General features: G+C 42.3%; 1 protein-coding gene across 3 annotated transcripts in view; it reads left to right on the forward strand.

The window, feature by feature from the left end:
- LOC139471378 (espin-like) overlaps window positions 1-13,924 on the forward strand; it is a 90,587-nt gene that overhangs the window by 29,364 nt on the left and 47,299 nt on the right. For all 3 annotated transcript variants that reach the window (XM_071253723.1, XM_071253724.1, XM_071253725.1), the window contains exon 3: window positions 3,341-3,523. In XM_071253723.1, the coding sequence (XP_071109824.1) occupies window positions 3,341-3,523 (183 nt within the window). The remainder of the gene's footprint in view (window positions 1-3,340; window positions 3,524-13,924) is intronic.

The following is a 13,924-nucleotide window of genomic DNA, read 5'->3' on the forward strand; positions in this document are numbered from 1 at the left end:
TATAGTGAAACAATACAGTTGTTATGGTATAATACAATAATACACAAACAGTGGGCTAGAAAAAGACCACATGCAGAATGCAAACAACTGAAGTCATGACATGTGAGATTGAATACCCTTTAACCACTTGCCTAGTGGATCAGTGGGAGAACAGGGGCTTACAAGACAACGTTACAAAAAGAGTATCACCTTTTTTCACCGTATCAGAACCCAAACCTTTAAAAACCTTTAAAAAATTGTCAACTACATACACAAGCTGAGGTCATAGAGTTGTGGTTTTGTTGTCCTGGAAGAAATGGTCATATTCATCCGTTACAGTCATGTCACCATATCTCCTTTAAGGCTATTGACCGCCTCCGTGGTCTTGTGGTAGAGCGTCCGCCCCGAGAGCGGAAGGTCCAGGGTTCGATCTCGGGCCGCGTCATACAAATAGACGTTAAAAGATTGTACTTGTTGTTACCCTGTCTGGCGCTCGGCATTAAGGGGCTAAAACAAGGACTGGTCGGCTCGGAGTCAGTATACTGTGTCTGAGTGGGTTATTCATGTTAAACTGCAGCTTGGTATCTCAGTGAGCTAGCACTATAAATCAGCATCAGTCCGGACTAGTACAAGCAGCCACACACACACATACACGTGCATGCACGTCGCTCTATAAGTGCAATAATCTTGGACTCGACATTAAACCCAATTTCACCTCACCTCACCTCACCTTTAAGGCTATTAGACTTTGGGGCCTTGCTGTCTAATCCTGCATACTGTGATATGGTGCATTGTCCATGATAATAAGGATCTTGGCAGGCAAAGCAGGGACCAATTTATTTTTCACTCACTCCAGAAATAGCTTGCCATTCCCCACTGGGTACCCACTGACCTTAAAAATCAGCTGTTTCACATCAGCTGAGTAGCACATCTTGTCAGTCAACAACGACGTAATGTTTACTATGTAGCACGTGCAGTTCATGTTTTGGCTGTTCCTCCTACCCTTGTGCCCCCCTCCGTTCAAGATGTCAAGGTGCGCACATAACAACATGATAGTTTCTTGAACGACTTTTTCCAGTGATGGGAATAAAAATACCAAACAGCAGACATTGTTGGGCACAGTGTATTAATTGATTTTTAATACAATATTCCCCACTTTGAGTTATTTTGCAATTCATTATTCTCATTTGGGGCCAAACGGGCTGTCAGGCTGTGACCATTGAATGTATGTCAAGGGAGATAACTCTTTCTGCCCTCATGCCACTTGTATTATGAGGAGGTATTTCATTGCTGCTCTCAGCGTAGTGTTGAAATATGTTGCATGATTTTCAGCAGTCTTTAGCTGTGTTTTATTATATCGTTCTTCCATGTCATACATTTATGTAAGGAATGACCTATAACCGATATTGAAATGTCAAAACAAGCCATGTTACAGGAGAAACAAATCTTAGTTCTCGGGTGCATTTGTCATGCCCACTGTAGCCATGTTAATTCTCCATTGAGGAAAATGTAATTCTTAGATGCCCAGATTAGACACACCATTTACACACAATTAATACCCCAGCTATTTGCCTGTATTTCATTATTCACTGGTCAGCGATGATTGTGAATTTTCATGAAGATGCTACATGTGATTATAATTGTGCCTACCAAATGACGTTTGAATATAGAAACGGATTCCGTCGGTACGTGAAACTTAATATATACATATCATGCATTCACTGGTACTTTGTGCTGTTCAGAAATTTTGGACCACCTCTGTTGTCTGGTGGCAGGAAATTGTGCCTGAAAACAACACACACATGTGCAATCTTGAACATGATGTTAAATCCCATTTCACTTTACCTATTCAGCAATTTATTAAGGAAATATATACGAGGGGCGTTCAACAAGTTTTGCAATTTCAATATAAGACTAGATTTCATTTGCCGGAACAGTAAATTGTCACTGGGGCCTTAGCCTGGGCTGTATAGTTAAATCACCCACCCTACAGCCCAGACTTAGCCCCTAGTGACTATTTCCTGTTCGGGCAAATGAAATCTGCCCTACGTGGAAGACGCTTCCAGGATGACGACAACGTAAAGGCTGCCACAGAGGCATAGTTAGAAGGCCAATCTGCAGATTTTTATAAAAGTAGTATTAAAAGCTTGAAGGACAAATGGAATAAGTGTATTGAGGTGAATGGAGATTATATTGAAAAATAAAAGTGCAAAAGATATTCTGCGACTTGGTCTTATATTGAAGTTGCAAAACTTATTAAATGCCCCTCGTATATTTTTTTGCATTTCTAATGTAACAAATTGGACTTTGGTTCAGATGAGTATTGGATTCATTTTCAGAGTATATGGATTTCGATTTTGTGATATATGTTGTCTGTATTTGCTCTGTGTTGTAAAGTGACTGTTAAAGTAGAGACGACCACCTCCGTGGTCGAGTGTTAGAGCGTCCGCCCGGAGAGCGGAAGGTCCGGGGTTCGATCCCCGGCCGCGTCATACCAAAAGACGTTCAAAGATGGTACTTGTTGTTACCCTGTCTGGTGCTCGGCATTAAGGGGCTAACACAAGGACTGGTCGGCTTGGAGTCAGTATACTGTGTCTGAGTGGGGTATTCATGTTAAACTGCGGCATGGTATCTCAGTGTGCTAGCACTATAAATCAGCATCAGTCCGGACTAGTACAAGCAGCCACACAAACACACATCGCTATATAAGTGCAATAATCTTGGACGCGACGCTAAACCCCATTTCACCTCACCTCACCTTAAGTAGAGACAATTTATGGATAACATCTTCTTTATTTACTGTAAAGGCGATGATTCAGTAGCAAGCCTTGCTTGACAACTGTATAAGGATCTTTATCATCCCAAACTGGCTCCCACAGGAGATATCGCTTGGATGAGATCCTGCAATGAAATTGCATCACAATGATTTGCAGACCATTGTGATGTCATTGGTTACCATGATGTCACAATCAAATGACATCACTAATGGCTTTGCTACTGAAACTCACAGTTAGCAGTACTTTTTACACTTAAGACACTGCTTATTACTGTCTACAATTTAAAAATGTTGGAAGAACGATGTAGGATGATAAATAAAATCTCACCCTCGTGCTTTTTGATATAAGCCTCAGAGTTTTTCCACTTTTATCAACTCGTGTTGATATATTTGATATCAAAAGACACTCCGGTGAGATTCTCTATATACTGAAACATCGATTTTATTGTAAATAAAGAAGTTGTTATCCATAAATTGTGTCTATTTTGTCAACCGTCGATTAACATGACTGTTGTTTCTGTGTTGTAACGCTACTGTTGTGCGTTGTTTCTGTGTTGTAACATGACTTTTGTCTTTGTGTTTTAGATAGCTGAACAGAAGTGCAATCCTAACGAGCGTGACTTTGATGGTGTGTCAGCTCTACACTTCGCTGCCACTCGGGGCCACCATCAAGTGGTGGAGTGGCTGTTGAAACATGGAGGCAGGGTGACACTAGACAACCTCGGGGGGAGTCCGCTGCACAACGCTGCTGAGATGGGACACAAGCAGGTAGGTGACACAACCTCTGCTCCTGTCTCAGCTCTTATCTCCACTCCTGTCTGCACTCATGTCTCCCCTCCTGTCTCCACTCCTGTCTGCCCTCATGTCTCCCCTCCTGTCTCCACTCCTGTCTCCACTCATGTCTCCACTCATGTCTCCCCTCCTGTCTCCCCTCCTGTCTCCCCTCCTGTCTCCGCTCATGTCTCCGCTCCTGTCTCTGCTCCTGTCTCAACTCCTGTCTCAACTCCAGTCTCCGCTCCTGTCTCCACTCCTGTCTCCCCTCCTGTCTCCCCCCCTGTCTCCACTCCTGTTTCCACTCCTGTCTCCACTCCTGTCTCCCTCCTGTCTCCCTCCTGTCTCCCCCCCTGTCTCCACTCCTGTCTCCACTCCTGTCTCCACTCCCGTCTCCACTCGGCTCCACTCCTGTCTCCGCTCCTGTCTCCCCCCTGTCACCACTCCTGTCTCCACTCCTGTCTCCCTCCTGTCTCCACTCCTGTCTCACTCCTGTCTCCACTCCTGTCTCCCCTCCTGTCTCCACTCCTGTCTCCACTCCTGTCTCACTCCTGTCTCCACTCCTGTCTCCCCCCTGTCTCCCTCCTGTCTCCCTCCTGTCTCCCTCCTGTCTCCACTCCTGTCTCTACTCCTGTCTCCACTCCTGTCTCCACTCCTGTCTCCCTCCTGTCTCCCTCCTGTCTCTACTCCTGTCTCACTCCTGTCTCCACTCCTGTCTCCCTCCTGTCTCCACTCCTGTCTCCCCTCCTGTCTCCACTCCTGTCTCCACTCCTGTCTCCACTCCTGTCTCCACTCCTGTCTCCCTCCTGTCTCCACTCCTGTCTCCACTCCTGTCTCCCTCCTGTCTCCACTCCTGTCTCCCTCCTGTCTCCCCTCCTGTCTCCCCTCCTGTCTCCACTCCTGTCTCCCTCCTGTCTCCACTCCTGTCTCCACTCGTCTCCGTTCCTGTCATGTAACTTGTGACCGACCCAGTCAGTTGTAACAAACTGGCCTCTAGTAACAAGCTGAGTTCTCACGGGTACTGTCCCCCTAGCTCTGCCCCTCCTGACAAGTGGGGCCGTAGACACGCCCCTCATCACATACTAGGCCAGGCGTGTGTGGAATTGATAAGAAGCTCAGGTGCTGTTGGACATGGAGAATTAATCATTCCCTGGATTACTCTTTGATGTTGGGTTGGTGGTTGAATGTGAGGGAATATATCTTGTATTTAGCATTCAAGCATACACTGGTCACTTTGATCGGTAGGTTACAAACATACACGTGTTCAAAAAGACCAGCGTTGTTTCTTTTCCAATGATTCTTTTCACAAACTGTTTCATAGTAAAAGCTGTATCTTTTTATATGTAATTACCAATCTCTTTATTTAAGAAGTCAGTAAAATCCTTCTTAAAGTATGACCTACATGACACAATGTCTTCTTTCTTTTTTGAGATTTGACACAAACCAGTTCATTAAAACAAGTATTGTTGATTACCAATCTCATTCTTAAATGGCCCATTTCTGGTGTTCCCCCGCCGGGACATTGCTGGAATATTGCTAAAAGAGGCGTTAAAAACCATACTCACTCACTCACTCACTCACTCAGAAAGAAGTCACTCAGAAAGAAGTCACTCAGAAAGAAGTCAATAAAATCCTTCTTAAAGTATCACCTACACAGCACATTCATTGTCTTCTTTCTTTTTTGAGATTAAACACAAACAAGTTCATTAAAAATAGTATTGTTAGGTATGTAATTACCAAAGTCATTCTTAAAGAAGTCCCTCCCTTAAGTCGAACCGACACAACCCATGGCCCTGTTAAACAGGTTAGAGGCCTCTATCAAGACAGGAGGTCTCACAAGGGGGAGACCTGTAGATTACACACAGTGATGCTGCCTCATTATGGAAAGTAGAGTGTCCCTCCCGCTACTTAGCAAGTGGTCGCTGTGTACTTAGTCTGACTGAAGCTTTCTCCTCCAGATAGAGGGAGGAATCGGGGATGTATGGGAGACAGATCCCCCATGTTTGCCTCCCTTCTGCAAACACTTGCCGTGTGTTTCTTTTGGACATAGGTGATGGGAGTTTATCACGTATCTTACTTACATATCTCTAGTAGACAGAGGTGATGGGAATATATCATGTATTATACTTACATTGGGAGCTGTGATGGTAAAGATTGGGTTGAATTGTGGCTCATGTTGAACTTTATCTGGGTAGAAATGATTACTGGAATGATTTCCTTTTTTCATAGCTTTTTCACTGTGCAGAGTTGTGTCCCTTAGGCATGCCAGGAACATATGCTCGTAGGTTTGAATCCCTGATTCACTCTGATTGTGTTTCTAGGTTTGTCAGTGCTTGTGGGTTTTACCAAAGTGGTAAATGTCTCAGAGCTGCATCACTTCGGGCTTTCCTCCCACATCAAGCTGATGGTCTGTGATATAACTAAAATACTGTTCAAAACAGCGATAACTTTACTCACTCACTGACTATTCATGGCTGCTTGGTTTGCTATACAGGGTATATGGTATCAACACTTAAGATTTGAAAAAATATTTCCCTATGGTGATTTTGGCCTAGAATAGGTCCCCAGCAGCCTATGCATGGTGAGCAAGACAATGGACCAGGTAGTCTGGCTGCTTGATTGTGTGTCATCGTACCCAGATGGTGTTGATAATTTCTCATAATATCAGTTACAAGTTAGTTTGTTTTTTTGTTTGTTGTTTAACGCCGCACTCAGCAATATTCAAGCTATATGACGGCAGTTTGTAAGTATTGATTCTAGACTAGACAATCAAGGGATTGACATCAGGAGCATCGATCCACACAATTGGGATACGATGACATGCATCAACCAAATCAGCATCAAGTCAGTGGGCCTGACCACCTGATCCTGTTAGGCCTCTCACGACAAGCATAGTCGTCTCTTACTGCAGGAATAGGTTGAAGACCTAATCAAACGCAGATTTTCACGGGTGTACTGGATGTCTAGTCCAGATTTGTTTGCTTACAAATTAAAAAAATGTGAAAGAAAAACAACAGTAAAATAATATTGTAGTTGAAACAATTGAAGAAATTAATAATTGATTAGGATATGTAGTATTGTCTGGAGCGAACTGCATTTTGGTAGGTGTGGTAAGACAATCCTAACTCACTTCCTGGGGGCACGGGTGGCCAGAAACCTATGATTGTGGGTTTGAATCCCGGTTCGCCCTATTTATGTTTCTAGGTTTGTCAGCACCATACCCGTGCTTGTGGGTTTCACCAAACTGGTAAACGTCTAAGACCTGCATCGCTTGGGGATTTCCTCCAACAATAAGCAGACATGCCGAAATATGACTTGAATACTGATAAAAGCGGCATTAAACACAACTCACTCACTCACTCATCCAGTTAGCCACTCACTCACTCACTCACTCACTCACTCACTCACTCATTCACTCATTCACTCACTCACTCGCTCACTCACTCACTCACTCACTCATGGTATAATGAAAGCAATGCATCAACATGTTAAATTATACTGATGATGTCCGAAATATGAAAGCAATAAAGTCTGACATGAAGTACTTCAAATGGGCTGACCCTGCGTGTGTTGACCGTTGGCTACATTTATCGGGTCAAGGAAAACACAGGTATTGTAGTGATCAGGTAATTACTTAATTGCAATAGAACTGGAACCTACACAATGACAATCAGCAGTCATTAAATACAGAGGTGAAGGATTGCTGTTGTGCACCTGTGTGTTACCTGTCAGGTAAACATAACTGGTCAATTAACACAAATAAAAACTGATCAGAGATATGTACACTTTCACTGTTTCCATGGCAACTTGCACTTATTGACCTGGCTGCTTTAAAAAGCATGCATCACTGTACAGATTGTTAGGCATTCAACCAGTGAAAAGTCTCATTGAGTACCTGGCCAGCATAGCTAAACAGCTCCAACACACCACTCATACATCACATTAAACGTGCACAGATTTCTTACTACTGAAACAATAGCCTGGTTCTGTGTGGAGGGAGCAGAAGGTTGAAAAGGAGATATTCACTGAGATATTTAAAGCAGTGTTATTCTTATCGGAGGTGTATCTACAAGGTAATTGTGTCAGTCATATTTGTTGACATATGCCCTGGGGAGGTGTTCACCCTGACACCGAGGGATGTTAACCTACTTGTGAGGAGGACTTGGCTAACTCCATACCGAGGTGAGTTTAGCTAACTAAGGCCATACTAAGGTAGAATAAGCTGACTGACTCCATATGGAGGTTAGTTCAGCTAACTAAGGCCATACAGAGGTGTGTTCAGCTAACTAAGGCCATACAGAGGTGAGTTCAGCTAACTAAGGCCATACACAGGTAGAATAAGCTGACTAAGGCCATACAGAGGTGAGTTCAGCTAAGGCCATACGGAGGTGAGTCCATCTAACTAAGGCCATACAGAGGTGAGTTCAGCTAAGGCCATACACAGGTAGAATAAGCTGACTGGCTCCATATGGAGGTGAGTTCAGCTAACTAAGGCCATACATAGGTGAGTTCAGCTAACTAAGGCCATACAGAGGTGAGTTCAGCTAAGGCCATACGGAGGTGAGTCCATCTAACTAAGGCCATACAGAGGTGAGTTCAGCTAACTAAGGCCATACACAGGTAGAATAAGCTGACTGGCTCCATACGGAGGTGAGGTCAGCTAACTAAGGCCATACACAGGTAGAATAAGCTGACTGGCTCCATATGGAGGTGAGTTCAGCTCACTAAGGCCATACAGAGGTGAGTTCAGCTAACTAAGGCCATACACAGGTAGAATAAGCTGACTGGCTCCATACGGAGGTGAGTTCAGCTAACTATGGCCATACAGAGGTGAGTTCAGCTAACTAAGGCCATACACAGGTAGAATAAGCTGACTGGCACCATACATAGGTGAGTTCAGCTAAGGCCATACAGAGGTGAGTTCAGCTAATTAAGGCCATACAGAGGTGAGTTCAGCTGACTAAGGCCATACAGAGGTGAGTTCAGCTGACTAAGGCCATACAGAAGAGAGTTCAGCTGACTAAGGTCATACAGAGGTGAGTTGAATAGGTCTTCAGCAACCTATACTTGCTTCAAAAGTTGACTATGCTTGTTGTAAGAGGAAACTAACAGGATCAGGTGGTCAGTCTCGTTGACTTGGTTCGATGCATGTCATCCTATCCCGATTGTGTTTATTGATGCTCATGATGTCAGTCACTGGATTGTCTGGTCCAGACTCGATTATTTAAAGACAGCTGTCATTTAGCTGGAATATTGGTGAGTGCGGCATTGAACAACAAACAAACAAACAAACAAACACTCACTCTCTGCTGAATGATAACAGCCTTTAGGAAACACTTTCATCTGTCTCTACATTCATTGGGGTATGAATGAGTGACTGGTTGAATGTTACATCTTGTTGTCAGTTAAACATTATTCTTGTATTTCATGACTTGTTCAAAATTGACTGGGTAGAAAGGATTGTATTTTTTTTGTTTATTTATTTGATAGCTTACAATAAATAATAATGTATAATAAGCTTGATTCTAATATATTCTGATATAGCCAACTACCTGACCTTGTTTGGCCACACCCACACCCTCACTCCAAGCATAAAGAGATGGGGCCCCAGGGCATGGTGACCTGGATCGACTATGACACACGATATGACACACTGTATGACACACTATGAATGACAAAAAGTTGGAATCTGCCACAAAAATGAAATTTGAGTTTAAAAGGTCATTTCTTTTCTGTGCTTAAAGTATTTTATTATTTTAGGCTGGGTGCAGTTTTACGGCCAGGCTGGTGAAAACAAAAAAATGTTTTGCCAAGCCTCATGGAGGCAACAGCTTGGTGCGTCTGTGTTTGATGTTTGACTGGACTGGGTGGAGTGACATTTTATCTGAAGTTGAAGTATTTTCAAAATGATATAACAACCCCTTAACATCCCACTCCTTGCAGCTGTACGTCATCTAACTTATCTCAACAGCCAAGTCGATACTTGAAAACTTAGGCGTTTTTTGGTTGTTTTTTTTAAATTACATTTGATAATAAAAGAGAAAACTAATTGTTGCTAAGTCAAGAAAGAAAATTCATTTGAATACCTGCTTGACCTAGATTTATCCACAATTTTATCAAATCATTGATTTTTTTGTTGTTCAGTGGGTTTTTGAACTGCCGCCTCCACTGCAGACAATCTTGCCTGTTTGTAATCATGAGAGTGCTGCACAGCTGCCTGTGTTGCTAGGCGTCCTGCCTGTGTTGCTAGGCGTCCTGCCTGTGTTGCTAGGTGTCCCACCTGTTGCTGCTGTTGAAGTCCCAGTAACAAATTACAAAATCTTTTGAATGCCAGAAGTAAGCTTAGACAAATGATTGATTTTGAAGCAATTCAAATTTGAATTTTAGTGATATTTGCTGACACAGCAATATTCTGTTAATTCCTTATGTGAGGGTTCATGTAGTTGCAGCTTTCAGTGTGATGAGGCAGTATGTAGTGAATGGGACAAGTCTCTCTTACTCATTCTCCTCTCTCTCTCTTTCTCATTTTCTCTTTCTCTCTCCCTCTCATTTTCTCTCTCTCCCTCTCATTCTTTCTCTTTCTCATTTTCTCTTTCTCTCCCTCATTCTCATCTCTCTTTCTCTCTCTCCCTTTCTCATTTTCTCTCTCCCTCTCTCTCATTCTCCCTCTCTCAGTTTTTTCTCTCTCCCTCTTTTTCTCATTTTCTCTCTCTCCCTCTCTTTCTCATTCTCATCTCTCTCTCTCCCTCTCTCAATTTTTTATATCTCTCTCTTTCTCATTTTCTCTCTCTCTCCCTCTCTTTATCATTCTCATCGCTCTCTCTCTTTCTCATTTTCTCTCTCTCTCTCTCCCTTTCTTTCTCATTTTGTCTCTCCCTCTTTCTCATTCTCGTCTGTCTCCCTCTCTTTGTCACATTTTGTCTCTCAACCTCTCTTTCTCATTCTCTCTCTCTCTCTCTCTCTCTCTCTCTCTCTCTCTCTCTTTCTATGTATCTAAATATTTCACACACACACACACACACACACACACACACACACACACACACATTTCTAAAAACAAGGTTACAAAGGGTGTCCTGGAGTCCTTGACATTTCTTGTAATGATAAGTAGCCCTTGACTTTCCTGCCTGATATTGCCCCCTGTTGTGTATGTGCTTCCTACTCCGTTGTATATGTAGAAGTATTAGACCTGTACAGTTCAATACCCATGAAATCAAACCAGGTGAGAAATGTCACATCACACATTTCAAGTGTTATTGATATGCAATTAAACCTTTTGGAAAACTTAAAATCATTCATAATCAAACAAACAAAATTTCTCAGGGCTCTCTCACTTACACTGTTCACGATGAAAAGCGTGGATGTTATAAAATATCATGTATGTAAACTAGCGAAGTACTACAGATTTATTCCTTTACTGTGGTCATGACTAATAGTCATAAAATTGCATTAAGATATATTATAACCATTATCCTTTGAAATGGACCGCAAGATATTAAATCTGTCGTGTATTGTTTTTTATCATCCAAAACTGGCTCCCACAGGAGATATCGCTTGGATGAGATCAAGTCTGAGATCTGAGATCTACACTGTAGATATCGCTGCAATGAAATTACATCACAATGCTTTGCAGACCATTGTGACGTCACTGGTTACCATGACATCACAATCAAATGACATCACTAATGGCTCTGCTACTGAAGCTGTAAGCAGTACTCTTTACACTGAAGACACTGCCTATTACTGTCTACAAATTAAAAAAGTTGAAAGAATGATGTTGGATGATAAATAAAATCTCACCCTCGTGTCTTTTGATGTCAAATATATCATCACAAGTTGATAAAAGTGATATATTTGATATATTTGATATCAAAAGACACTCGGGTGAGATTCTCTATATAGGTTCAGCGTTAAGTTAGTAACGGGTATCAGTGTTTAAACTGAAGGTCAGCCTTGTGACTGGAATATTCCCACCCTGTATACACCTCACAGATATGCACACCCCTTTCAGATGGCACCCCTCTTACACACCTCCTATAGCACAGTTCTTTTCAACCCCTCTTAGTGTACACATAAATGTTGAAAATGCCTTTCACTTATCTGAAACCCCCGCTTGATAATAGAAGATTCCAGGACAGTCTATTTGTTAAACAGCTGGCAGAGATCTCTTGCTCCACCTGGCTCGTTAGCAAAGGTGTGCTGATCTTGTGTGTGTGTGTGTGTTTACTCGTGTTTACTAGTTTACTGCCCTGAGAAGGGGTTGGTGTTTGACACTCTCATCACAGAGGATACCCACGTCTTAGTCTTAAGTCAAGTGTTGTGTAGACACGGATTGAGGAGGATTCGGACAGGTGTATTGTGGAGGAGATAACGACTTTCGACTCAGGTAATCAGAGTGATTAGTCAGTGGTTGGTGTTTGAGGCAACTAGACACTATCTCATTATTTTTCACATGAGTATTTCAGCAATCTGTTTCAAAACCATTTGAGCCTGAAAAAGTAATTTGGCAGTATTTTTAGAATATTTTTTTCTTATATGCCAGTATCTATGACGATTTTACAAGACCAGATGACATCTTTCTAGACTTCAGTTCAGACTGGTGGTTGCAGGCTGTTTCAGTGTACAGAACTATTTTAACCATCTGTTGTCATCACTTTTACTGATTTCAATAAAAAAATCAGTTATCAAGATCAGTGTCATTACTTGTAACGTGTCAGTTAAAAAAACATAAATATCAATGAAAATAGTATGTTGACTTGACAGATAAGTTGATTTTTCTGGATTCCTGGTATTTGACTCTTATGAAAGGTAAGCTGATCGGTACATCTGGCCATGCATCCACATTCCGGCTGAGGATGGAGTATTGGGTGACTGGGGTAGAATCAGGTTACACTGGAGCTTCGTCTTACATCTCACGAGAATAAAACAGAATAAACTGTGATACTGTATTGAGATCGAGTAGCTAGTGGACAAATAGTCTCGAGACTTGACATAGAATAGAGGTCATACACCACCCAACTTGAAGAAGTTGCTGGACATCTCTAAGATGGTTTGAAAAGGAGAAACAGCTTTGTATTAAGTCATATATAGCATGTGTTTTATTATGGAACAATGTCTTCAGCCAAAATAATATTTTGGAAATGAAGTACAAAGATAGTTATTTACTAATTCATAGTATATAGATTTAGCCTTTTGAATTAGCCAACTTGAAGTACGGGAACATTGAGTGATGGGTCAGCCTGGTTGTCAGCCATTTATACATATATAAGTTTGATAACAAATTAAACTTTCCCCCAACTTTGAAATTGGACAATATTAGCATATCTTGTGAGCTGTATGTAACAGGCCTTATCAGGACGTCATCATCTACAGGACTCCAAGGCTCCCCATCAAGAACATTAAATGCATGGGATGAGGGTAGCACAAAGATCACTTTATGGGATGATGGCACCCTGGTGCCCGTCACTTGGGCAACACAGAGTCATAACAGTCGTGCTGCTACGGTCACTTTGTGAAGTGGCCCTGGTGCCCGTCACTGTGGTAACAGATTCATGACAGTCGTGCTGCTACGGTCACTTTGTGAAATAGCACCCTGGTACTTACTTCTTGCCTGCAAATACAGGACAATTCCACGCTGTCTCTCGCTCATTAGGCATGCATGGTTTCAGGTCAGCTATGCATAACAACAGCACCATCTCACTAAAAAGTATTGATTCTTACCTATCATGTATGCTTTAATCAATGTTACACCAAACACTAATTACTAGTGAAAATTAGTATAAAAATGTTAATATCCATTACACCATACTTAACACTGCAAACTGTAAAAAGTTAGTGTGCCAGGTATATTTGGCCATCCTGTCTTATTATGAAAAGATGGCTTACGCCTAAGTATCGTGATACGTATTGGATCGTGAGTAAGGTACTGAGATAAGTATCGGATCGCACAGTTGGTGTATCATCCCAGATTTAACTGTACATGGTACGGTAGTGCTGTTACCACGGCCCACTTGCACAAAGCGACCCTAGCGCTACGACTATCGTAAACCTATGTTAAAGTATTGGAGTTACGATCGTCTTAACGGTGAGATCGTTTTGTGCAAGTGGGCCCAGAAACATTATAACATCATCGGCTGGTATTGAGTGTTCTTAATGTCCGCTATATTTCATAAGGCCCATCTCTGGGGCCCACCCCCCACCATGACCCAGGCACATGGCTGGAGTATTTCCTAAAAAGGCGTACAGCTCGCTTGATAACTGGATGTCCTGGACGCAAACATTTGTCATCAGTCAGAAACAGAGTTTTTATCCTTTGAACACAATCCTGGGGTCGACGCTGTCGTGATAGTGATGTATATATGAGCAGGTATCTTATCTCAGCCACTGATTTTCTGGTCT

The sequence above is a fragment of the Haliotis cracherodii genome, unplaced genomic scaffold (assembly GCF_022045235.1).
Source record: "Haliotis cracherodii isolate W230 unplaced genomic scaffold, xgHalCrac1.p SCAF_22, whole genome shotgun sequence".
In the NCBI taxonomy this organism is placed as follows: domain Eukaryota; kingdom Metazoa; phylum Mollusca; class Gastropoda; order Lepetellida; family Haliotidae; genus Haliotis; species Haliotis cracherodii.